This window comes from Halichoeres trimaculatus, unplaced genomic scaffold (genome assembly GCF_033239565.1).
Source record: "Halichoeres trimaculatus isolate MK-OKI-2021-1 unplaced genomic scaffold, fHalTri1.1 fHalTri1_scaffold_1, whole genome shotgun sequence".
Lineage (NCBI taxonomy): Eukaryota > Metazoa > Chordata > Actinopteri > Labriformes > Labridae > Halichoeres > Halichoeres trimaculatus.
The window spans coordinates 42,697,300-42,723,118 of record NW_027437179.1 but is presented as its reverse complement, the minus strand read 5'-3'; the positions used below and the strand labels follow the sequence as shown (position 1 = coordinate 42,723,118).

Below are 25,819 nucleotides of genomic sequence, written 5' to 3'. Positions count from 1 at the left end.
GTTTAAGATGGTTTGATGCTGCAGGAGCCCCAGTGGTTGATGCGTGCTAATGCTAACGCGCTGCTTCTGCAGAAATGAATCAAATCTGAGCAAACGGTGATCAAATACTCTGACAAATGAGCTTAGACTGAGTTACTGAAGGATACAGGATCTGCATTCACACTACAGCCTAATGACCACATTCCACCACGTCTGTGTCCAGTCCGTCTCCACTAGGTCGCAGTAAAAGAGCTGAGTCAGTGTAAGGATGTTAGGACGTGTGTTAGCAGGATCTTGTTTAGTGATGAAAATGCTGCAAATTTGCAAGAAAAGAGCAAATAATAACCAGAAGTTTAAAAACCTGAGGTGTTCATGATACTCGATATGAACATCTGCTGATGCTAAAAATACACCAGCTGCGTCTCTGCTCCGTCTAAACTAGGGATGGGAATACAAAAAACACTTCCTGTTGAGAATTGATAAGAAATGTCCCAATCCCCCATCGATATTGTTAGCCTGTATGCGTAACACCGTACACCAGAGCTGCTGGACTTTACGTCAACTAGTCTACCGCAGCTGTCTTAGCTTAGTAGTTAGCTAACGTTTCCCAAGAAAACTCTGATTCAAGACTTTCAGCTTGAAATTTTACTGAATAACTGAAGAAACAAAGAAATATTCCTCACTCTCTCACAACAGATTCTTCTTCAATACAAAAAATGAAACCAAAACCAAAATATACCGTAACAATATAAACAAAAATAGTGCTAACTTGATGCTAATGCGTATAAGAAATTGCATTGGGTCTGCCTAGGTTTGTGTTGTATGCTGCATTTGTAAAGAAATCCCTCGAGAAGCTGCAATTGGGTTTTGTCTTTTTGCTTTCATATCTCTGTGTTTGCATCTGGGAAATTCTCAACATAATTGGCGTCACGAACAGGAGCCATGAGCGATCCCTGACTCTGCTGACTCTTATCCAACGATTTGCCGAATAACACCTCATCTCTTCCTGTTTGACTCCTGGGAAAATGAACCAATGAACTGACCTTAGCTGATTCCTGAGACTGTAAATAATGATAAACCTTTTTGAACGACATTTCAGGACATAACAACCTGAACAAACATCTGTTTCCTGTGAATCAATGCTCTTCCACTTCCATATTTCTGATACCTATTCTTTACGCTGATGGCGTGCTCCCTCATCCGTGAGCTCACTCTGTTTTATTTTGACACTTGGCGTTTTTAGGTAGTTTCCGTGCGCGACTTCCTGAATCTTCCCAAATATTCCAAACAGATGCGCCCCTGCTCCAGCATTTAGCAAAAACAGGAGCCTTGAGTATCTGATAAGTCTGACTTGCAGAGCTGCAGCTGGATCCCTATCTGATGCGGTGCTGTGACGGATCGGACCGGAGACCAAGGTTATAATAGTTTTGGATTTGTCATTACAGTTTAGTTTTAGTTAGTTTTGACATTGTTTTTTCCATTACAGTTTAGTTTTAATTTGTTTTAGAGCGGGCATTCTAGTTTTTATTTAGTTTTGATTTTTGCAACCAGGCTTAGTTTTAGTTAAGTTTTAGTTTAGTTTTGGTTTAGTTTCAGTTTAGTTTAGTTCAGTGTAGTTTTAGTTTTTTCATACCTTATTAACCAGGTGCAGGATTAAAAAAGGTCAGAGTAAATATTTTTTTAATACTGTTTATTTTCCAGTCCAACATAGAGCTCACTGCTCAGTCAATGCTGATACTGAACTGTTGGCTGCTGCATTAAACACAAAAAAATAATTTAAACTTAATATAAAAAATAAAAACACAAGTTATATAAAAATAATTTAAACATAAATTATATAAAACAATATAATATGAGCTTTAATAATTAGAAACTTGGACTGTCGCAGCACAGCGCACAGCCAGTCAGTGCAGTAAACAAGCACGTCCCAGTACGTCACTATGATGGTGCCCTACGGCGCTGACAACTGCCGAAAACTGTTGTAAAATTGGTTGGGAAAATGTGTCGGATTAATTTAAATCCTAAAGGCTGTTAATATTGTCAAAAACTACAACAAAGGACAATTTGTCTATAATCTTGGTTAGTTTCAGTTATTTTTGTGAACACAAGATACAGTTTTAGTTTACTTATTCTTTTCTTTTCTAGTTTTTATTAGTTTAAGTTAACTGCAATGTAGTTTAAATTTTAGTTTTTGTTTTTAGTTTCCTATTTTGAACTTGGCTGGTGTATTTTGGCCGATGCCGTAAAATCTGGGACAGTTTGAGTGTATCTGTGTTTGATTTTTGCTGAGAAGTTGTGTACACTTTTGTCGCTTGATCCCGGCTAACGATGTTGCCAGAAAGTTAGCATGAAGACAGACTAGCAAGTTATTTGCACAAATTGTAAACAAAACATTTTCACGTTTGTCGTCACATTCTCGTTTGATGGGGGACACAGTTGAGATTGCAATGTGAGCTTCAATTCTGCGTCTTTGATTCATGAAGACTGCCTCTAGTGGACACTCTAGGAACTGCAGTTTCTTTGCAACACTCCTTCGGATTAATTTCTCCACACCGCAGGAAGTTTCTCTTTGTTTTAGGACGTGATTTAGGACTGAAGCTGAAGCTGGTTTCGTCTTTTTCCACCTTTTCTTTCATCCTACAAAGCGATTCCTCTGAGCTGAGATTGAGTCATCCTTGGTTTAATGTAGAGCGTTATCAGGTGCGTTAGTCGCTGCGTTACCTGCCTGCTGTCCTTGTCTGAGCTGCTGTTGGAGAGCACAGGTGGATACAGATGAGGCAGGTCTTTGTTTTCCTGCAGAGTGTGTGTGAACGCCGTCGCTGGTTTCTCCCTGCAGCTTCAATGAACGGTGATGATTTCTTCATTTAATATGTATTAAAGAATAATGTATGCTGTGTTTCTGTGAATAATTTGAATAATAAGTGTTAAAATCTAAATGAAATGTTTTCCTAATGTACCCAGAGGTTTCCTGCTTTCATCCGCTCTGAGGTAATAACTGCTCTCCATATGAATACGATCCATATTTATTCAATTTAGGATTTCTCTGCTGTCCGGAGTTGTGCATGATATGCATAATTCTCTGTGCCGGGCCTTGAAACCTTTATTTCCCCCAGGACAATGAGTGTTACTGTATTCATGTGGAGTCATCTGGTATTCTTTACAAAGACCTGTGACAGCAGTTTCCCTCGTCGCGAGCTGTCGGCTGATTCCCTGTCGTGTCCCCATTGTTCCCATCAACAGTTTGTTTGTGGCGTTGCTGAAACACGGTCACGTCTCCGCTCGGCTGAATGAAATCAGACACTTTTCAGATGAAGAGGCGGCCACACTGGGAAGGAAACTGGTTCAGATCAGAGCAGTTTCCAGCAGATACCTAATAAAATGGATGTAGCTTTCTATCCTAATGTCGAGTTTATCACGGTGCAGCTGATAAAAGAGGGTAAACTGAAGTTCACTTTGTTTCCTTGAGTTAGGAATGCAGCTTTCACTTTCCAACCCTTTGTTTTCTCCCTGAGCTGACGATATGTTCAGTGTTTCATGGTCAGATGAGACAGAGGGGATTGTTCACAGGTGAAAATCTGATGGTGAAGCCGTTAACTGTTGTTTTGTTCAGTAGACTGAAGCTGCTTTAGCTCCGTTAAAACCCTTCGATGAATGCAGACCCTGGATTCTGATGTGGTAACAGATATAACTTTGTTAAATAATAAAATCTCAAAGTTTTTCAGTTTAATTTATTTATTTCTCAGTGTAAACTTGTAATGTTGTGTTCATGTCCAGTATGGGAAATCTCCTACTCTACCCTCACAGTCACAAGGTACCTGATCTTGGTACCATTTGATTTTCCATGAATCAGTACTCGGTACTACGGACATAATCTGTTTGGTATCATAGACTGTTAAAAAAAAAAAAATGGGCGTCCTCTTACTCGGCTCGAAGTGAGATCGCTACAAAAACTGCTCCCCCTGGTGGCTGGCTGCAGTATAGGTTAAAAAATCCATCTCCCCAGTCATTCCAGATGGGCTGTGGTCAAACTTTAAAAAATGAACACACCTGGTAGAAATGTTTCTCACGTCTGATTGTTGTGGTGATTTGAAGATATCATTTGGCTGTCTTGTATTCAGATCCTCTTTTTTTTAAACGTTTCATTTTCATTAGTTAAGGGCGTATTCAGACCTGGACTGTTTGGTCCACTTTAAACGGACCAGGGTTGGTTTCCCACGCTGGTCCAGACTTTTCATGCAGGTGTGAATAGACACAAACGAACCCTGGTGCGGACCAAACAACCGGACCAAGACCCACTTTTTGAGGTGGTCTCGGTCCGCTTCCAAATGAACTCTGGTGTGGTTCGTGGTTCTCTGGTGCAGGTCTGAATACAAACCAAGGTCCATCTGAACTAACTACAGGATACATGCTCCTTTTGGGCCTATAGAGCCACCGTAACCTAACCGTCTTTGGTTCATACCTGATCCTCCGTCTTCTGTTTAGCCACGCTGTAGCTAGCATGTTGTGGGTCAGGACACGCAGAGCATAGCGCCTCCTTGCTGCGATCATTGGTCTTCCTGTTCCTAAATTGTAAACGGTGTTGTTAAGCTGCTTTGAAGGAGCTGCTCTTGAAACTGAAAATGATTTAGCAGCTCTAATAAGAGCACAAGCACACACGTTTACCTCCATTTCCAGGTCTGTACTCTGTGTGCCGCCCTTTATCAGTGCTGTCCAATGAGAGCACTGATCCTCACACACCTGGATGTGTTCGCAGAATATAGTCCACTTGCAAAAAGGACAATCTGAATACGAACCGCACCAAACGAAAAAAATAAAGTCTGCTTTTGGTCCGGACCAAACAAGTGGACCAAAGGACTTTTCTGGTCTGAATACAGCCTATAAGAGGTTAAAACGAGGTTTAACGTCACGTTTAACGATGATTGACGGCTCTTGTGTATTTTTTTTACAGGGATTGTAAAATATGTATGATAATACACCATAGCCCTGGACTACGAATGGAAAGAGAGCAGGATCTTGGCTTCACCCTTATTCTAAGGAAGTCGAGACAACAGCCGGCAGGAGTCCTGACAGACCTTGACTACGCCGATCAATCAATCAATCAATCAATCTTTATTTGCATAGCGCCAAATCTTAAACGTTATCTCAAAACACTTTACAAAAACATTCACAGGTCCAGACCTGTAAATGTTAATAATGGATGGATGACGTCAGCCTGCTCTTCAACAACACTGAGCAAACACAGGAGCTCCTAAACAGTGTGGAGTTAAAGTGTGCCAAGGTTGGCCTTCGACTAAAGGCCAAGAAAACTGAGGTCATCACCTGCAACATCTCTCCTGAACATCAACCACTGGCTACAAACAGAGGGGCTGTGCTGGAGGGAGAGGTTGAGGTGAGAAGGTATTAGACTCTCAAAATTAAAAAAAAAAAAAAATTATTTTTGTCACCCGGCTCCACTCAGATTCTCCCAAAATCCCTCACAGTCTCTATCTCGGAGTCTCTGGCTGCACAGCTGCTACAATGGCTGCTCCTCTGACAGGGGAATTTTGGCTTCAAAACCGTACAGGAAATGGTGGAGCCACTCTGTCCACTCTATATCTATAGTTGGTAACTATAAAAGTGCCTAATTCAGTACCAGTGGCGGCTGCTGGTCAGTCAAGGAGGGGAAGGTGGAGAAGCTCCTCAGCTGTAGCTGTAGCTGCTTATTGGTGAAAAGAGAGAGAATCTTTAAACACAACGCTCGTCGTTTTTAAGAAAAGTAAACTCTCTGGGGATCGATAAAACCTCAGGATCAGTCCAGAACAACTGACTGTAAAACTCAGAAGATGCTCCGGTGGAGGGTTATACTTCAAGATCTCTGACTGGCTCATTTCACTGTCAATCAAAAAGGGATTCAGCCTCAGACAGATCATCCAATCATCATGCAGAAGCCCAGCGTCCAGGCCAGCCCACTGCCTCATAGACCCCCAGAGACGCTGAGCGTCCGATGGGCGGGACAAAGCCCAGCGTTTATCCAATGACCGTCCAGTTTCCACAGTGGAACAACCCACTCTACGCTTCCCCGCTGAAGTCAGAAGACGCTCAGCGTCCGACTGTGTTAAAGCGCTGAGACGCTGCGGGGATGAATGAGAAGGAGGTGGAGCCAGTAACCTGTGATAGGAGCTGATTCTGAACTAAAGATGAAGGAATTCTAGCTCAGATTTTATCAATGAAATGTTCACACAGCAGAACATATCAACACTTTTTAGGGACATTTTAGGGGAAGCCACTGCTCAGTACCCATCCCAATGTTGCCTCTGACTGTTGACAACATCAGCAACAACGTTAACGCCCATCGAAATGACAGTTCAGCTGCTGAAATCTTTGGGGTATCCATGGTTACCGCTGGTTACAGCCGTCCTTCCTTCTTGAAGGAATCTCAGGGACGAGATTTTACTCAAGTTGTGCTCAATCCTAGTCGTAACGGAAACACTGGAAAGGAGCAGCTACAGACACGACTCAGATAAAAATCAAGTTTTTTAAGCTTCAAATCAGGCAACGCTATTGTGCAAATCAGTGGTTTAGGTCAACTTTAATGTAAAACTGTTGTTTGTATAAAAACAATCTGCATTGTTTTAAATTAAAAAGCTTCTGAATTGATAAAAAATTCCAAAACAAATGCAACGAATGATTCTGACACAAGTCTGAGGTCAGCTTCTGTACAAGTCCTCAGGTTTCTGACTGGATGAGAGCAGCATTGTCTCAGTAGCGTGTGTGTGTGTGTGTGTGTGTGTGTGTGTGTGTGTGTGTGTGTGTGTGTGTGTGTAGATGCAGGACAGAGAGAAGAGGTCCAAACACAGCCAGCGACACTCGAAGCAGAGCAGACATGCAAACAAATGCAGTAAGATGGCGATGAGAAGGAAAGACAAAAACCAAAGAGTAAAAAACCGAGAAAGTCAAAAACCAAAGTCAGGAGGAGGAGGAAGAGGAGGAAGAGGAGGAGGAGGAGGAGGGGACAATCGAAATGAAACAGGGGGCGTGTCGTGTTCATGGTTGTTCTGTGATGAAAAAATAGAACATAGGGAAGAAAATATTCTGCCTAGAAAGCAATAATCACCTTCGCTTGGGATGACTAGAATGTACGGCGTTGTTATTTGTCCCCTACCTATTACCACTAAGGCCAAGGGCCGCACATCCCCGCCGGACAGCATGAGAGAAAGAGGGAAGAGAGAAAACAAACAACAACAAAAAAGGAAAAAGAAAGAAGAAAGAGTCTAAGAAAAAAAGACGTAAAGTTTTCTTTATCCATTTCATCAGGGTTTAGCTCTGCCTGGGCTCAGTCTGCCTTAGAGGAGAGAAACGACAGAGGTGAGAGCACTGGACATGAACAGGAACACTAGCACTCAGCGTGTGGTCATGTGACGCTCAGAGCCAGGACGTGGACCGGCCCGCTACCTGAGGAGGCCTGAGGCGTGTGCTGCAGGTGAGGGTGTGGAGCACTAAGGAGTGAGGCGGTGATGCAGATGGCGTGCTGGGGGGAGGGGGTGGGGTCAACACCTGGGTCTGTTGAGTCTGTCAGCTGGGTTAATAAAAATAGAGGGACCAGGAAATGGAGGAGAAAACAAATGAAGTGATGGCTGAAAGAAAAAAGAAGGATGAACTTTGTGGCGTGCAGAGACCTGGTTCACCTGGAGGTCTGAAAACCCCTCCATCAGACCCGCTTCTGGGTCCGGATCAGACTAGAGACGCCATCTTTGTTCCTCAGAGGCAGAGAGGAGGAATAATCTACAGGTTACACATCAGGTGGTGGAGCCAAAGAATCAGGGGCCCTCAAGACCTCAAAGGGGACTGGTTTCTGGTCTCTTCGAAGCTTTTCACTCAATCAAAATATAGAAAAGACAAAAAAAAATACTCCTGCTCAAAATTTGTCTCCTAGAAGTGACTTTGTTTAGACTTGTGATTAAAAAAAAAAAAAAAAAAAAAAAGATTATATAAAATTTTAAAACTCATTTTAAAATTCAAAATAAAATGTAATATAATATCATAATATTATAATATATTTTATTATAATATTATAATAAATTATAATGTTAAATAAAACTCATAAAGCTCATTTTTTAAGAGAATGCCAAGAATGTTCAGATATTATCTTAAATATTTTATTTATTTTTTCCTGCTAGTAAGAGACATACAATGAGCAAACACGAGATAGGAACTTTTGTAGTTCTATGCCAGACGACTTAACTTAAAAGTGACCAACATAGTCCTGAGGTAACACCAAGAAAAAAGATTAAAGTGGTCTGTCCTGTCTTGGATCTTTAAATCTCACCCTCCAACAACCTCCAACAACCTGATTCTTTGGCTCCACCATCAGTAAACCTGAAAACTCATCAATACATTTACTTAATCATCCGGATCTTGAACCAAACTGCATCTGAACCTGGTTAAGGCTCTTGAAGATGTCTCTCCAGATCTGAACTAGCTGCTAAACGTTATGAGAAGGGGTCTGCAACCTTTACTTTTGTAGGAGCCGTTTTGCCCCAGCTGAGCTGGATTAAAGTCATTCAGGAGCCACAAAACCAACTTGATCTTCACAAAAGACGAAAAAAGTATATAAAACTGTAGACATTGCAAAAATATGGTGAATAATTAGCTAAATAACAGATTTTTGTTGATAATACTGCATATGTGATGTCTTAGTTTCAAAATTTGCCATGTATTTATTTTTGATAGATAAGCAAATATTGAAAAAAAAATGAATGAAATAAAATTTCAAAAAGTTGCAAAATGTAAAAAAAAAAAAAAAAAAAAAAAAATATATATATATATATATATATATATATATAAATATATATATATATATATATATATATATATATATATATATATATAAATGTGCAAAATGTAAACAAAAAATGTGCAAAATTTTGCAGAAATAAAAAAATGTAAATTTCTAAAATTTGCCAAAAATTTATACATATGCAAAATAATTGTGATTTTAAAAATGCTTATGCTTTTGCTTAATTGAAAAAAAATCATTTTAATATTTTTGCAAAAATGTGCAGAAATAAAAAAAAAATGAAATTTGAAAAAAATATTTAAAAAATTAAAACTTCCCACAATTTTTTTTTTAATTTGGAAAAATGTCAAAAAATTTAAATTTAAAAACTGAGCAAAATCTTTAAAAAAAATGAAAGCTTAATTGTTAAAAGGGGATGCCTATCAACAAAGGTTAATGCATGTTTTTATTTATTTCTGTATCTTTAATCATCAATACCCTCAGTAAGACAAATAAAAATTCTTTATTTCACGAATATATATATATTTTTTATTAAAGGTACAAGGAGCCAATGGAAAGGAGTCAAAGAGCTACATGAGGCTCCAGAGCCACAGGTTGAAGCCCCTTGTTCATGAGTGACCTAAACTGCTCTTGACACTGTGGTTGTTAGTTTTGGTATGAACCACAGTTTCTGTTATTTCTTCTTCCTCCAGCTGGATCAGATCTCATCTTTAAGACGAGAAGAGAAACATCTCCAAGAACTCAGAGTTCAGTTTTCTTTTGGACCAGGATTCAGACTCAGATCTCTCACTCCGCCTCTGACAGACTCTTGTATAACTTCCTTCTGCCATAACTTCCTGAATACAGCCTGATCCTCTGATCAGGACACACTGATCCAGTCGAGCGGCACTTCTTCAGGAATCAGCAGCAGTACCGAGCGGGTAGCAGGTACCATGAATAAATTAGTCACAGGCAAAATTAGCCATCTGCATTTCCTCAGAACACTACCCACACATGAGAAACTTTCAGAAAGTATATGTCAAGAAGACTTCCAGATAGTTCTGGGAACACTGATGAGTCTGCATACCGCTCAAGATTTGCATTTGGTTTGTTTGAAAGACAGCCACAAAGTTAAAGCATGTCTTTTCCCAAGCGCGCACACAGAGACACTCAGACAGACGGACGGACGGACGGACGGAGAGCTGCAGACCTCCGCCCACAGGTCTCTCCATTCAAAAAAACAAGGCGTGGAAATGAGCAGGAGAGAAACAGAATGAGTCAAAGGAAGAAAATGTGCAGACGATAAAGAGCCAGAGAAAGGAAATCAAAATCAACGTCTGATGCAGATGAAGAAATCAGGAGTGGGGAAATCAATGGCGGGCTGAAAAAGCTTTCCAAGCACATCGCGTGGCACACAAACGGGCGTGTTTGTCGGAGATGAGCGGCAAATAAAGATGGCAGACGTGGGGGGAGGGGAGCAAAACAGGGGAGGATGAGACAGGCTAACCGAGGCTAACACTTTAGCCCCCAGCCGTCGGGTTTAATGAAGGCGGTCAATCGGTGCGTAATGGCCCTGATGTTCCACTTTATACACTGATGAGCTACATGGATGCAGGATGAAATGGAAAAAGAGAGCGCAGGAGAGAAGAGGAGGAATCAGAGAGGAAGATCAGGAGAGATGGAGAGAAAGAGAGGACGGAGTCATGCAGGATAACGTGGTTAGGATGTGGGGTAGCCTGGGCTAAAGCTAGTGGGTTCATCTCTTCCTAATGTGTGTGTGGCTGTGTGTGTGTGTTCATCGTCTCTGACTGTACAAGGGGCTACGATTCAGTTTCACAAAGATGTTTAAAGTCAACTCATAGCAAACTGAAAATGCTGGAGGGATCAGTGGAAGGGTGCTCATACCTTTGTTAGCCAGGCGCACACAGTTGATCTTGGTTTCCTGCAGAGAGAGGAGAAAAAAAACACCAATTAAAGTCAATTTGCAAAAAACATCAGGGTAAAATCTCTCTAAACACTCTTGCTTTTATGGTGCATACAAAAAAGTTGCAAATATTTGTGCTAAAGTGCCCTCTCTGGTGCCAAAATATGAGCTGAAGTGCCCTCTCTGGTTCCAATCATGTGCTAAAGTGCCCTCTCTGGAGCTAAACATGCGCAAAAGTGCCCTTTCTGGTGCTAGACAAGTGTTAAAGTGCCCTCTCTGGAGCTAAACATGTGTTAAAGTGCCCTCTCTGGAGCTAAACATGAGCTAAAGTGCCCTCTCTGGAGCCAATCATGTGCTAAAGTGCCCTCTCTGGAGCTAAACATGAGCTAAAGTGCCCTCTCTGGAGCCAATCATGTGCTGAAGTGCCCTCTTTGGTGTGAAACATGCACTAAAGTGCCTCCTCTAGAGCCAAACATATGCTAAAGTGCTATCTGTGGAGCAAAACATGTGATAAAGTGCCCCTCTCATAACCAAACAAGTGCTAAAGTGCCCTCTCTGAAACCAAAAATGTGATAAAGTGCCCTTTCTGGTACCAAACATGTGCCAAAGTGCCCTCTCTAGAGCCAAACATATGCTAAAGTGCCCTCTCTGGAACCAAACATGTGCTTAAGTGCCCTCTCTGGAACCAAACATGTGCTTAAGTGCCCTCTCTGGAGCAAAACATCAAAAAAGTGCCCTCTTTGGAGAAAAACTCTTAAAAAGTGCCCTCTCTGTAGCAAAATATGTGCTCATGTGCCCTCTCTGGAGTAAACATGCACTTAAGTGCCCTATCAGGAGCAAAACATCAAAAAAGTGCACTCTTTGGAGCAAAACTTTAAAAAAGTGCCCTCTCTGGAACCAAACATGTGCTAAAGTGCCCTCTCTGGAGCTAAACATGCGCTAAAGTGCCCTCTCTGGAGCTAAACCTGTGCTAAAGTGCCCTCTCTGGAGCTAAACATGTGCTAAAGTGCCCTCTCTGGAGCTAAACATGCGCTAAAGTGCCCTCTCTGGAGCTAAACATGCGCTAAAGTGCCCTCTCTGGAGCTAAACCTGTGCTAAAGTGCCCTCTCTGGAGCTAAACATGTGCTGAAGTGCCTTCTCTGGAGCTAAACATGTGCTAAAGTGGCCTCTCTGGAGCTAAACATGCGCTAAAGTGCCCTCTCTGGAGCTAAACCTGTGCTAAAGTGCCCTCTCTGGAGCTAAACATGTGCTAAAGTGGCCTCTCTGGAGCTAAACATGCGCTAAAGTGCCCTCTCTGGAGCTAAACCTGTGCTAAAGTGCCCTCTCTGGAGCTAAACCTGTGCTAAAGTGCCCTCTCTGGAGCTAAACATGTGCTTAAGTGGCCTCTCTGGAGCTAAACATGCGCTAAAGTGCCCTCTCTGGAGCTAAACCTGTGCTAAAGTGCCCTCTCTGGAGCTAAACCTGTGCTAAAGTGCCCTCTCTTGAACCAAAAAATGCACTTAAGTGCCCTCGCTGGAGTCAAATGTGAGCTAAAGTGGCCTCTCTCAAGCACAACACATGCTAAAGTGCCCTTTCCGGAGCCAAAACAAGTGTAAAATTTCCCTTTCTGGAGCCAAAAGGGCCAAAGTGCACCCTCCAAAACACTCCTGCTATTAAAATTTATAAAACAAAATGTTGTAAAAACCTGTGGCTGAATGGCTTAAGTTTCACATTTTTGTAATGATGCATACATTCAGAGTTAAAGTAAGGGTAAGAGAATCCCACCTTCTCTTTTTGAATACAGGATTATTCATGTGCGTGTGTGTGTGTGTAGGTGTGTGTGTGTGTGTGTTGGAGCTGGCTGGAGGAGTTAAGAGCAGGGAAGATGGATGTTAGCAGATGATGGATGATGTGAGCCTCTCAGCTGGATCTCTCCACAAGACTAAACACACCTGCTTCTCCTACATCTCTGTCTTTTTTCTGTCTGTCTGAATGAATGAATGATTAAATATCTGCTCCACTCTCTTTTATACAATTCTCCCTCCGTGCTCTTTGTGCATTCATGCATAAATTGACTGAAGGCACCTGCATGGAAGGTGTTCATAAATTCAGAATGATGCATACCAACGCTCTGTTATCCAAACGCTGCTGATATGAATCATAGGTGGCATTTCTGATGTGTAGGTTTGGAGAAGAACATTCATCCTAAACTAACATGGCTGCAATTTTTGTGCATGGGTTGAACTGTGAAAAGCTTTGACTCGCTGTGGATGGTGCTATGAACATAGATACATGGGTATTTATTACAAGTGGTGTGCACACAAAAGGCAATGGGAAAGTAGTTGTCCCCTGTGGCCCATTTGATAAAAAAAAACTTTCTGGAGCAAAACATGAGCGAAAGTTCCCTTTCTGGAGCCAAACGAGCACTAATGTGGCCTCTTTGTAGCCAAAAATGTGCTTAAGTGCACTTTCTAGGCCATTCATGTGCTAATGTGCCCACTTTGTAGCCAAACAAGCGCTTATGTGGCCTTTTTGGAGCTAAACATGGGCTAAAGTGCCCTCTTCTGGGCCTAACATGTGCTAAAGTGCCCTTTCTGGAGCCAAATATGTCCTAAAGAGCCCTTTCTAGGCCAGTCATATGCTAATATGCCATCTTCTGGGTTAAACATGCCCTAAAGTGTCCTCTCTGAAGCTAAACATGAGCTAAAGTGCCTTCTCTGGAGCCAAACATGCGCTAATGTGGTCTCTTTGGAGCCAAACATGTGCTAAAGTGCCCTCCTCTGGGCCTTACATGTGCTAAAAGGCTCTTTCTTGGCCAAAAATATTTGCTAAAGAGCCTTCTTCTAGGTGAAACGTGCTTAAGTGCCCCATTTGGAGCCAATTATGTGCTAAAGTGCCCTCTCTGGAAGCAAACATGTGCTAAAGTGACCTTTCTTGAGCCAAAACATGTGCTCATGTGGTCTCTTTAGAGCTAGACATGTGCTAGAGTGCTCTTTCTGGAGCCAAACACGCGCTAATGTGGCCTCTCTGGAGCCTAACATGTGCTAAAGTGACCTTTCTAGGCCAGTCATGTGCTAATGTGCCCTCTTCTGGGTTAAACATGCGCTAAAGTGTCCTCTCTGAAGCTAAACATGTGCTAAAGTGCCTTCTCTGGAGCCAAGCATGTGATTAAGTGATTAAGTGTCCTATCTGGAGCCAAACATGTGCTAAAAGGCACTTTCTTGGCCAAAAACATTTTCGCTAAAGAGCCTTCTTCTGGGTGAAACGTGAAACTAAAGTGCTCCCTTTGGAGCCAATTATGTGCTAAAGTGCCCTCTCTGGAGCCAAACATGTGCTCATGTGGTCTCTTTATAGCTAGACATGTGCTAGAGTGCTCTTTCTGGAGCCAAACACGCGCTTAAATGCCCTGTGTGGCCCAAACATATGCTAATGTGCATTCTCTTGAGCCAAACAAGAGCCAATGTGCCTTCTTTAAGACAAAGACACACTAAAGTTCTCTTTATAAGTCAAAATGTATGCTAAAGTGCTCTAGTCAACACTCAGCATTTAGTGCCCTCTCTAGCAAAGACTACATTTTAATCTTTTTGCTCCTGCCCTTTACAAAGCCAGAGTTTTATGAGCTCTGTGATCTTCATATGTTCTACATTTTCATCAAGGCAGGATTGGTTGCACGTGCAATTTTGCTAATTTAACACTCAATCCTCGGTGCACCCAGTTGGTAAACCTGCTCTGAACGTGCCATGGAGTTTGAATGTGTTTTTATACACGCAAACTTTTAATTGACGTGGATCTCTGATGGCTGTCAATGATAACTCGATTCTAAAACCCGATGAGCAATGACCCAGCTGTAGATATGATTCAGATCACAAACTAAACTCTTTCTCATTCTGATTCCTGAATGTTCAGGCTGCTAAAAACAGGACGATGAGAAAAATCAGCGTTAAAGCATCACTGAGGCCTTAGCCGTCAGATTACAGACATCTGAAACTTCCTGGCTCTGCCTCTCATTAAAACAGAGCTCCCTCTGCTAAGTGCGGTGTGCTTCCTTTAAATAGTCGCCACGGGAATAAGATCTGTTCCCCGAGCGCCGCTGACTTGTGTTCTTGAAAAATTGGCCCTATGGTTCCTATTTATGGCGCATTTAAAGAGCCGGCTGCTCTGCATTCAGCGCGGCTGTGAATAGGAGCGCTGGCTCGTCCTCGCTCATGCTAATGGGCCAAACCTCAGGAGGCAGCAAGAAGCAAAGTTAATAAATGTAAGGCCAATTTATTGCCCAGCCTCCATCCAGAGAGGCTGAAGACGAGGAGGAGGAGGGGGAGGAGGTGGAGGAGGGGGGTGCTGTTTACGGTGGAGACACTGGAGACACAGTGTGTGTGTTTCTGTGTGTGTGTGTAGCTAACTTTGTGCAGCCTGACCAGAATACTAAGTGTGTGCAGGCGATGCAGCTGCTGTGTGGGTGAGCTCTCCACATATCCATCCATCCATCTCTCCTCCCCTCCTCCTCCTCCTCTCCTCCTCTCCTCCTCAGCAGACAGTTGGTTGGGTCAGTGTCTGAACTGACGGGCAGGATTTCCAACAGTGAGTGTTTCTGTTTGACCTCATGATGCTGTGATTGGCTGACAGGAGTCCCAGGAGAGCGGAGCAACAACTTTCTACTCAGAACTTTTTCTTTCACTCTCATTTTACCTGAAGGGAGGTGAGGATGCTCCACACAGCGTCTACTTTCACGCTGAGGAGAAGTCTGTAACACGCCAAAGGTAAGACTGCATTTCCATATCACCAACAGACGGCTGAGAGAACAACAGGTTTCTGGATATATATGTGCACCTATAAAGTTTGTTTTTCACAAGTGTGCACATTTTGTTTTTACAGTAAGCTACAGAGAAGGGAGATAGAGCTTTTTTTTATAATCGTTTCTTGCTTCAGACAAACATCAATTATTTATTTATTTATTTGTTTTTGTAGACAAATCAAATTATACACTTTAACACCACATGAACTTTGTAAACTGTTTGATTACAGCTAGATATCTCACTAAGTGGAGGTTTAGAGTTAAACATCCTCGGTGTCCACATAAGCAATTGAACAAGGTAAATATTCCCATATTTTAGCTCTTTTGCACTCAGAAAGCAGGAAAATATAAAGATTAAGGGCTAATCTCAATTGTACCCCTTAGCCCTTGGTTTTGAGCATCCATACCTAGCAGAGAAGTGTCCAATTCTCCATAATGTCAAGAGGAGGAGTTACATAGCCCTTGAAATGGATACAAACCGAAACCTCACTTGAAATCAAGCTGTTAGCAGCCTGTAGCATGTCAATGCTAACTGGTGCTAGGCCGGATGTTTCCCACAAGGTGAGGAGAAGGAGATGAGGACAACGTGCTGGTTCTCAGGTGTGAGCTAAGAAGTGACGACATGGACCTGTCCTTCCATCCATCGTTATTGGGAACGTAAGATCTATCTCCAATAAGATGGACGAGCTAGCTATGCTAACCCAGCAACAGAGGGAATACCAGAGGGCAGAGTAGCACCATGCTATTCACAGTGATGACTGGACGATGATGGACAAGCTGTCAGCATCTATTTTCTTATGGAGCTTTTTACACTTTCTATACACTTTCTTACTTTGGTTTTCTTGATTGCTGCTGTGACTTCAATTTCGTTGTACTTGTTACAATGACAATAAAAGTAGCTTAACGTTAGCTTTTCCTAGTTTAGCTGTCTCATCACTCCTGTAATGCAGTCCATGGTAGTAAAGTCTGTTTGCTGTGAATGTGTCGCCCTAATCTGACATCAGTTTATCATCACTTTCTAAAAACGTGTTCGCTTTGCACGAGAAGAAACAGTCGCTTTGACGACGACAGACACAGAATCGAGAATCAAGAATCAAGTGTTTCTTTCTAAAAGATGTGTTTTCACCCCTTTATCTTGGCCCAACAAAGCAGAGGACCAAGGGGGAGAAATTATCATGTGTCATTCCTTCTCCTGCCAGAGGGGGCGCTGTGGATTTCTCTCATACATGATCAATGCAAATAATTCATGGTTTGGTTTTGACGTGATTCTGTGAAAGTAAAGAGCTCAACCAACAGGGGATGTGAAAAATGTCCTGTTTGACAGCCGTGTCCTCCGTTGGTAAGTGTGCAACGGCATCTGAGTCCCCCTTCAGGTAGGTACACGAGTACACAGACACACACACACACACATGCACACACACAGAATAAAATGCATTAAGGGATTTTGGAGTCAGCTGAGTGCATCTTGATTGACATCAAATGTCAGCGGGTAAAATCTCTCTCAATGTGTCTCCAGTAAAACCTCCAAAATCTGCACTCTGTGTGTGAGAGTGTGTGTGTGTGCGTGTGTGTGTGACTGACGTTGATTGTCAGAGTACCTCGGCCAACCCCTGAGGCTTTTTACTTGTCAGAAAAGGTGTGTGGATGCATTTTGCACAGCACGGTAGGGCATGTTTTTTTCACTTAGCGTGCCATGGCTTCTTTTTGTTTCGCCCCATTTCTCCTCCTCCTCCTCCTCCTCCTCCTCCTCTTCCTTTTATTCTTTCTCCTCCAACAATTCTAGCTTCCCTCTCTGCTAACTTTTCTCATCTCTACCCTTTTGCACCATCATGCATGTTCTCGGCCTCCTCCCTCCATCTTGCAGCGTCCTGGTCCACCTGTCCCTTCATCCAGTGTTTTCTCCATTTAACTGATGCTTTTATCCACCGTCAGTGAGTCAGCAGCTGGTCCTTTACTCTCCCTGTCCTCAGTTTCCCTCCTCCTCCTCTGAAGGAGTCGCTGCAGCGTGCAGCGTGAGCGCAGACTGATGGGGGATCAGGGTGAGCCGACACCTGAACCCTGAACCTGGCTGCGGGGACTTGCTCCCAATCATTCTGGGTGAAGAGGCCCTGTAAGCGGTCAGCGCTCCTCTTCATCCCTGAGGTGTTGGAAAAGGTTGGAGGTCTGGGCTCAAAGCGAGGAGCTACAAACTGGATAAAAAATGTCTGCGCTGACCAAAAAGCTGAAGCCTGGAGCTTTACAGCACACAAACAAACAAAGTCTGTTTTTGTTTTCACACTAAAACACATGGAGAGCTGTTAAAGGGTCTCACAGAGCTGCTTTTCAACCCAGAGCGTGCAAAAATGTTCAAACTAAAGGTTTTTTTTTTTGCAGCGTTTAACCAATCATAAATTAAAAGTCTTCTGCAGCAAAGCAGCACATTCTGCTAACATTAGTGCAGGATTCAGAGAAAAAGGCGGAGCTCATAATCCAGACTAAAAACACACAACAGCGCATTGTGCATTGTGTGCAAAATAAAACAGATTTATCAAACTCTGATTCATTATCCAAACACCACGTTGGACTTTAATTTCATACGTTTGTAACCTAGACCTTAACTTCGTTAATGCTGTATACAATTCAAACAATGACTAGGGCTAGGCAATATGAGAAAAAAAAACAATCACAATATTTTTTTGTCATGCTAGTTATTATCAAAATTTATACCCAAATAATTCGAATAACCATTTGCTCAAGCTTAATTGTTCCGTTGCTCATAGTTTTGCTTTTTAAGTGTTGGTTTCTTTCCCATTTCTGATTGATAGCCTTACTTGCTGATAAGTTTTGTTAAATTCACGCATTAACGTCAAGTCTTGAATGAAATATGAAGCTGCAGTTCCTGGAGTGTCCACTAGAGGCTGTCTGCAAGAAACAGCACAAATAACCATTTACAGGTCAGATCTTCACATCAGAAATACACACTAACAGCCTGGTTCAAAACAGGATTTCAGACTGAAGAGATCATCTTTCTGTCAGCGCACACTGAAAGGGAGAGGAGCTGTTATGACTAGTTTCTTTTTATTTTATTTTATTTTATTTTATTTTATTTTATTTTATTTATTTATTTATTTTTTTTCTAAAAAGTGTATAAAACTCCAAACAGGGCAAAAATCTAGGGTGAAATTATATAAGGATTCTTTTTGTGTTCATAAAATTGTAAGTTATGCCTATTTAAAAAAAAAATATATATTATTATTATTATTATTATTATTTAAATAAATTTGCAAATATTAAAAAAAAGGTCAAAGGTTGTAATGTTGGTTTCAAAAATTTGCCAACAAATTCATAAATTTGCAAAAAACAAAATTTTTCAAAAACTAAGAGTGTTAAAAAAATTCAACACTTTTCATCAAAAATGGCTCTTTAAAAAAAATGAATTTTAATAATTTACAGAAATATGGAGAAATTGAAAAAAAATGAAATTTGTAAAAAGTCAAACCTTTAAAAATTCTTCCCAAATTTTGATTGTTTTTTTTTAGTTTAAAAAAGGCCTAAAATTTAGAAAAAAATGCAAAAATCTTAAAAAAAAAAAAAAATAATAATAATTATAATAAAATAAAATAAAATAAATAAATAAACAAATCTATATTGGCAGATGGAATGATAATAAAATAAGGATGCACTTATACCAATCCTGTTATCAGGTATCGACGTATCCGTGCCCCTAAAAGCTGGATCCCTCGGCTGAACTCATCTGAAATTTTTGGACCGTGTTGCTTCATCAAGGTAGCATCAGGGTTTTAGACAACTGAGTTAGGAAACAGTTAGACAGGGTCCATCCAGACCCCACCTGCAGGAAGCAACTGTCCCCGATCCAGGACAAAGATACAACAGAGGCTGAAGCCCCGCCTCTTCATCTCAGGTGACGTCACAGAGTCCTGATGGAGCTAAACTGATGCTGAAGGAAAATTCTGATTTTAAATCGGACAGCGGTCTCACACTCGTCTCTCGTCTCCCTTCATCGTGTCAATTAGTCGACGCTTTGCACATTGAAACCTCTCAATGACGGCAATCCTGATTCTCTCTCGGTGTCATGTGATGTCACACACACACTATGCTCCACATTAAAGCTGAAACCACACACACACACACACTTACACAGAGAGAGAGACAAGACTGAAGTGCCTGGGGCTGTAAGTAAGTAAGAGTGATCGGGGACTCAGGGATGAGGAGCGACAGACTGAGAGAGGAAAAGAGGGAATGAGCGTCTGAAAGGAGCGAAAGAGACGTTAGAGAAGATAAAACACTGGAGGAGAAGACGGACACTGTCAGGGAGGAGGAGGAGGAGCTGAGGGAGAGGAGGGAGGACAGTGAGTAAGAAAATGAGGGGTTATCAGAAATGAATTCCACATTTATGAAGTTTTAGGTCAAGATCAAGACCTGAGCAGGAAAGGTCAGCTTCATGTTTTGAGATGCAGGTCTGCAGAAACATCTGATGCATCTGACAAATTTGGAGGAAAGAGAAGTTGATGTGGAGGACGAGAGGAGCAGGAGGCGCAAACGAGGAGGAAAGAAGAGAAACGTGGAGAACGATGGCAAAGAAACAGAGAAATAAAGAAGGTGGGAGGTTGAGAAAGACAAAGAGGAGCTGCAGAGAAAGAGGGAGGATGGAAGAGAAGGTGTCGAATAAAGACGTGAAAAGTGTTCATGAAGGTGAGGATGAAGAGGAAGGAGGAAGGAGTGGGCGTGGATACCACAGGACACAGACCGAGGAAGACTGGGGGAAAGTTGTTGGAAACAGAAAGAAAGAAAGAAAGAAAGACAGGGTGTGGGATGCATTTTTCTTCCCAGCAGCGAGCGATAAAGAGATGCAGAGTGGGCGGATGGAGAGGACCAGTTCCTCTAAACGTTCTCCAGAGAAAGAAAGTGACAGAAAATAAAAGAAGAAGGATGGAGGAGAGACGCTCCTCCTGATGGACAGGTGGAGCTCAGAGGAGGAGAAAACGAGATGGATTATCCGAGGCGGGCGGAGAATGAGGAACAGGCTTTCATCCATGGGATCAAACCACAACAAACCAGCCAAGTCCTCTAAAATGTAAATGAGCAGCTTCTTTCCAGCGCATGAGACATCGTCCCTGTGACACCTACTCAGAGAATGACTGACAGCCGAGCCATGAAGCAAATTACAGCACTTTGTGAAAACTGCAGATAACTTCAATCCTCGATTGACAAAATATCCCGTCCACAGATCCTCGCTGCAACAATATGTAACAAAGATACTGAATTGAAGAAATAAATTATTCAAACGCTGACATTTTTCTTTGTGCTGCTGAAGCGGACTGTGAGTCAGCTGGCCTCGTGGTGGATTCAGGCGCCAGAGAAGAACTGAGGGACCCGTATTATTGTTCTCTATGAAAGAAGCTGGTCTTTCAACAAGCATCCACCCAGCTCTACCTGATGAATACCTCACCCTGACCTTTGACCCCACAGAGAAAAGACGACCTCAGTGACCTGGTCTCTAACGCCTCTTTAAGCCAGGATCACAACACTGTTGTAACATGACTTTAGAGGAACATCTGTTACTCGAGTCTCACACTCTAACAGTCTGGATCAGGGGACAGCGAGCTTTTTGAGACCCAGGGTTTCTTCAGGGGAAATAAGTGGAATGAATCCTGTCTTTGATCTTTGAATTCTGTCTTTAATCTTTGAATTCTGTCTTTAATCTTTGAATCCTGTCTTTGATCTTTGAATCCTGTCTTTAATCTTTGATTTCTTTCTTGATGATTGAATTTTTTTCTTTTTTAAGCTTAAAAATTATATTTTTTTATTTCAATTTCAATTTCTATGTTTAATCTTGGCATACTATTTTGTTCTCAGACGTCTGTCTTTAATCTCAAAATCATACTTTTCATCAAGAAATAATACATTTAACCCTTTAAGCTTTGGCCTCTTCTTTGGGGGGTCTCTGCAAAAAAAAAACAAAAAAAAACAAAAAAAAAAACATAAAAAATATTAATACATAAAATAAATACATAAAAATAAAATATCAAATGAAAAATTACATAAATATATAAAAAATATATTCAAAAAACAAAAATACATAAATAGAAATTAAAAAATTAAAGATAAAATTAAAAATAGAATATTTTACTAAAACAACAAATAAATACACAAATAAACAAAAAATACAAAAGAAAACATAAGATAAAATAATAAAATTGAAAAAATGATTTATTAAAACAACAAATAAATAAATAAATAAGTAAATAAATAAATAAATAAATAAACGAATAAATGAATAAATGAATAAATAAGACAAATTCAAAGGAGTACATCTCTACATCTATGAGATCTATCCACAGACTGTTTAAAACATGGACGTAGTCTCCCTGATGCCACCCGTCTGTTTCTGAAACAGAAAATGAAGCAGATCGGCTATAGCGGCCATATTGGTAGTGGCAAGGGCTTCACCTACAGCCATAGGACGCCTGTTGGTCACGTGACCCTCAGCTGTGCCTCTGATTGGGGGAGCTTGCAATCTTAATACCCTCTGAACGGCCGAGTTAGAAAATAATTCACCGCCCGTACAGTGGGAGCTGGTAGTAAAATCAGCAACTCAGACAGGAGATGTTTTTTGAACCAGGCTGTAAAAAGGTCAATTTCTGCTTTGAAAACAGCTTTTTTGGCTCGGTGTGTTTGTGACTTCCTGTACTTCCAGAGCTGGCCTCAAGTGGACACTCGTGAAACAGCAGATTTTAGCTCTTTTGCATTGTCTCATATTCTGAGACCAGAGGTTGTCCCTTGGATATATCAGAATAATTACTAAAGTTGTTAAAACGAAAGTATTTAACAAATAGATAGTTTGGTTGAAGTACTTTTTGATGGTGTTAATAGCTGAGTTTCTTCCATTTTATATGATGTGTGATTTGATCATATTTATGTTGAGCGCTTTGTTTTATGTCTGTTGTTACAGAGAAACCTCAAAGTCTCCAAATCATGGGCCGTCAGGGTTTAAAAGGATCCTATCGTTGATTTTACCATTTTGTGTTTGATGTAGACTTTCGAATAGTCCATCTTTGATTTTAGATTTCTTTTGTTATTCTCTGATTGCTTTTTTGGCTCATTTTTCGTGATCTTAGAAACTGTTTTTTTTTTTCCTTTGATTTCTGTCTTTAAATTTGGAAAGTTGTCCTTTGATTAATCTCTATAAATCTTGTGATTTCTGCCTTTGATTTTAAAAGAAACTCTTCAAAAAGCATCAGGACCAAACAAAAACAGTGAATCAAACCCTCCTCCATATAAGGCAATGATTGACAGCTGTTTTAGCCAATGAGGCTCCAGCAGCACCATGTGATCTGTTCCTGTTAACAATTAAATTTCTGATTGTCTCTTCACACCACAGCAAAAGCTCAGGGTATTTGTTTTTAGCATCAAAACTCAACATTCAAACCACACAGTTTGTATTTTTCTGCAGAGCTGGGACTTAGAAAAACAATAACAACATCTTAAAAGAAGAAGGGAAGCAGCTGTTTTCACGCCTGATCAGAAGCGCTCAGCCCGGCGCTCCTTCCTGTTTGATTTCTCCCCCTGACGTCCAACCAAAACCCCCACGATGCCCCAAATCCATGACCCAAACAATCCTCCTCTGATGGGATTGACTGAGATCCAATCAGATGAGGGGTTTAGGTTCTGCACACACACACACACACACACACACACACACACACACACACACAGCGGTCAGTCAATCATGCTAGAGTCCCCCTCATTCACACCCACTCCTGCTCGTCTCCATCCGTGCGAGTGCATTGTGGGAAATCTGCCTTCTGGAGGAGGATATTACATCACGGCATCAGGCAGCTCGCCGGGCCCTGCTCGCCAAAACCGAGTTACTGTGGTTACGGCGGTGGAAAATTAAAACAACCCTCGCAGGGTTCAGGGTGTTATGGAAAATGAAAAAGCTAAGTTCAGATTGTGAATGAGTGATGAGGAGCGAGGAGGTGTGTGTGAGTGTGTGTGTGTGGGAGACGCTGTTATATCTGCAGACGGTGTAATTATCAGACGCTTAGAGGAAGCTCACAGACAAAACCTCATCACGCCATCGTGACGGTGACATGGCTGGACCTGAGGGCGCGGTCTGCAGCTCTGACCTCACAGAGCGTGGACCTGAGCGTGGACCTGAGCGTGGTGTTGTAGCCACTCACCCCGTTGGCTCTGCTCATGGCCTGGTAGTAGATGACGTAGCTCTTGGCCGGAGACAGCGGAGGGTTCCAGAAACCTCCGTAGCTCTTGTTGTCTCCCACCGTGAAGGGCTGAACCACAGTGAGGCTGGACGGGGGGAGCTCGGCGGCGATGTAGTACGAGGAGTCCAGGCTGGACGCGTTTCTGAAGCTGACGGGGGCGGAGAAACACTCGGGGGCTTCCGAGGCGGCGCGGCGGGTCTTTGACTTTCGCTCTTCTTTGACCACGAGCTGATACGAGCTGGAGACACAGAGAGAGACGACATTTAGGAAAAACCTTCAGTCTGCCGAAAAAGTTTGAAAATCTTTAACATCAAACATGTTTAAAGGTGGAGTCTGCGCAATTTCCCTGAAGACAAAACATCAACGTTTACAGGAACAATCCTGCTCAATCATCCCCATGTGTGTCAGTGTCTGTGTCTGCCTCGACTCCCTGATGTTTTAGTTGTATCTGGACGTTTCTGGGCAAATAGGAATCGTGGTTGCCTTAGTAACCAAAATTCTTGCAGATCTGAAGATGCATCTTTACGATAAACCAGCTTCATAGAGGGTAAACTTTCTCAGCGTGTCATCAGTACTTCATACCGTCACGTCCAAAGCCTCCAGCCGGAGACGCTTTCACAAGAAATCAAAACGATGTTTGTCTGATTTAAGATGTGGGAGCTTGTTACAAGACGTTAGCATCTCTTTGTTAAAATCTGATACGTCGTATGATTGATCTGATTCACATGTCTTTTTTTTGATGTTTTTTAAATTTAAAAATAAGAAGTTTTGACATAAACACAGAAACACTTTGGCTGCATTTGCTCCAGAAATTCGATCAGTGCAACGTGTTTATGTCACCTTGTTAACTTTTCCACCAACTCACTGATTCCTCACAAACCTGGGAGTCTTTTAACCATCCGTCTAAGAGTGTTGTATTAAGCTATTATGGGGCTTTGAGGAGATCTCTAGGAGGCCAATTTCTACTATTTTACTTTTATAAAAGTACGAACACATAAAGTGAGAGATATACAAATGATTTAACTGACTTTAAAGTATGATTGACCTAAAGCTCTTGACTTTAAAAGGTCCCATATTCTGCAAAAATCACTTTATTAAGTCTTTTAGTGAAATTTGTGGGTCTTTGTCTTTCCTCCCTGCTCACAAAATGTGATATTTAATGACCAAACCTGTTCTTAGTAGAGCTTGTGAATGTAAAATCCTGACCTAAAACCAGCTGTTTGGAATTTCTGTGGTTTGCTGACGTCAGCGATTCCCTTTTTTGACCAATCAGGAGCAAGTCTGACCTGATTGGTCCACCGGAGCAGATACCCCCAAACCCCCTCCCCGCCCACTCCCAATGCCAGAGTTGAAGAGCCATCACTGCTCTGTTTTTGGCTGTAAACAGCCACATAGTTCCATGCTCAAGCTTGCCATCTCAGAAGAAGACTGACTAAGTGTCTAGAGTTCATTTATCAGGAAATGTTCCAGCTACACTCAGTAAAACTGAGCATGTTTGTGCTAGTCACTTCACGGCCGACTGCTTTTCCAACTTTGGACAGTCCAACAGAGGGCTAGCCAATAGACTGGTCCTGAATCCAGGCGCATTACCAACCATCCTCCAACAAACCTGGGACCCTGGAAATGTGAGTATTTTAAATGCTGTGTGCTGTGGAGCAGATGGAAGAGCTTTTCCTCAGTGTCCCCCTTGTCTCTGTGTTAGCTTCAGGATGCTAACTTTAGCTGCAGTTAGCCTGTTGTTTTAGCCTGTAATGTTACGGTAAACCAGCTTCTCTGTTTTCTAAACATTGTGCACTCGGAGCTCGTGGCACCGCTCTCAGTGACGTGGAAGAGCGGGGCGGTATCAGCGGTGGCTCATTTACATATGAAGGCCACGCCCACTAAATCAGAGCGTTCTGAACAGAGGGGCTATGAGAGCCTGGAAACAATGCTGCTGTGCTTGATTTATTGGCTTTTTGGACCAAAACATGTTACTACCATTTCATGAAGACATCAATGATCCAGATTACACTTCATTCACTCACTGATTCCTTATAAACCTGTGAGTCGTTTACCGTCCGCCATACTGGTCTATTTTAGGTAGCTTTTCCGTTGCCAACAGGAAGTCTGTTTTTGTGGTGTTGCATGAAGCTGAATCTCTGTTGCTTTCTGACTATTATCCTTATCCC

General features: G+C 41.9%; 1 protein-coding gene across 16 annotated transcripts in view; it reads right to left on the bottom strand.

Annotated features, from left to right (window-relative positions):
- Nucleotides 1-25,819, bottom strand: part of ptprt (protein tyrosine phosphatase receptor type T) — a 486,185-nt gene that overhangs the window by 186,613 nt on the left and 273,753 nt on the right. For 9 of the 16 annotated variants that reach the window (XM_074668102.1, XM_074668200.1, XM_074668208.1 and 6 more), the window contains exons 14-16: nucleotides 23,613-23,889; nucleotides 10,640-10,676; nucleotides 7,073-7,129 (exon numbers count right to left, since the gene is read on the bottom strand). In XM_074668102.1, the coding sequence (XP_074524203.1) occupies nucleotides 7,073-7,129; nucleotides 10,640-10,676; nucleotides 23,613-23,889 (371 nt within the window). The remainder of the gene's footprint in view (nucleotides 1-7,072; nucleotides 7,130-10,639; nucleotides 10,677-23,612; nucleotides 23,890-25,819) is intronic. The other 7 variants (XM_074668168.1, XM_074668177.1, XM_074668185.1 and 4 more) reach the window with 2 other exon arrangements.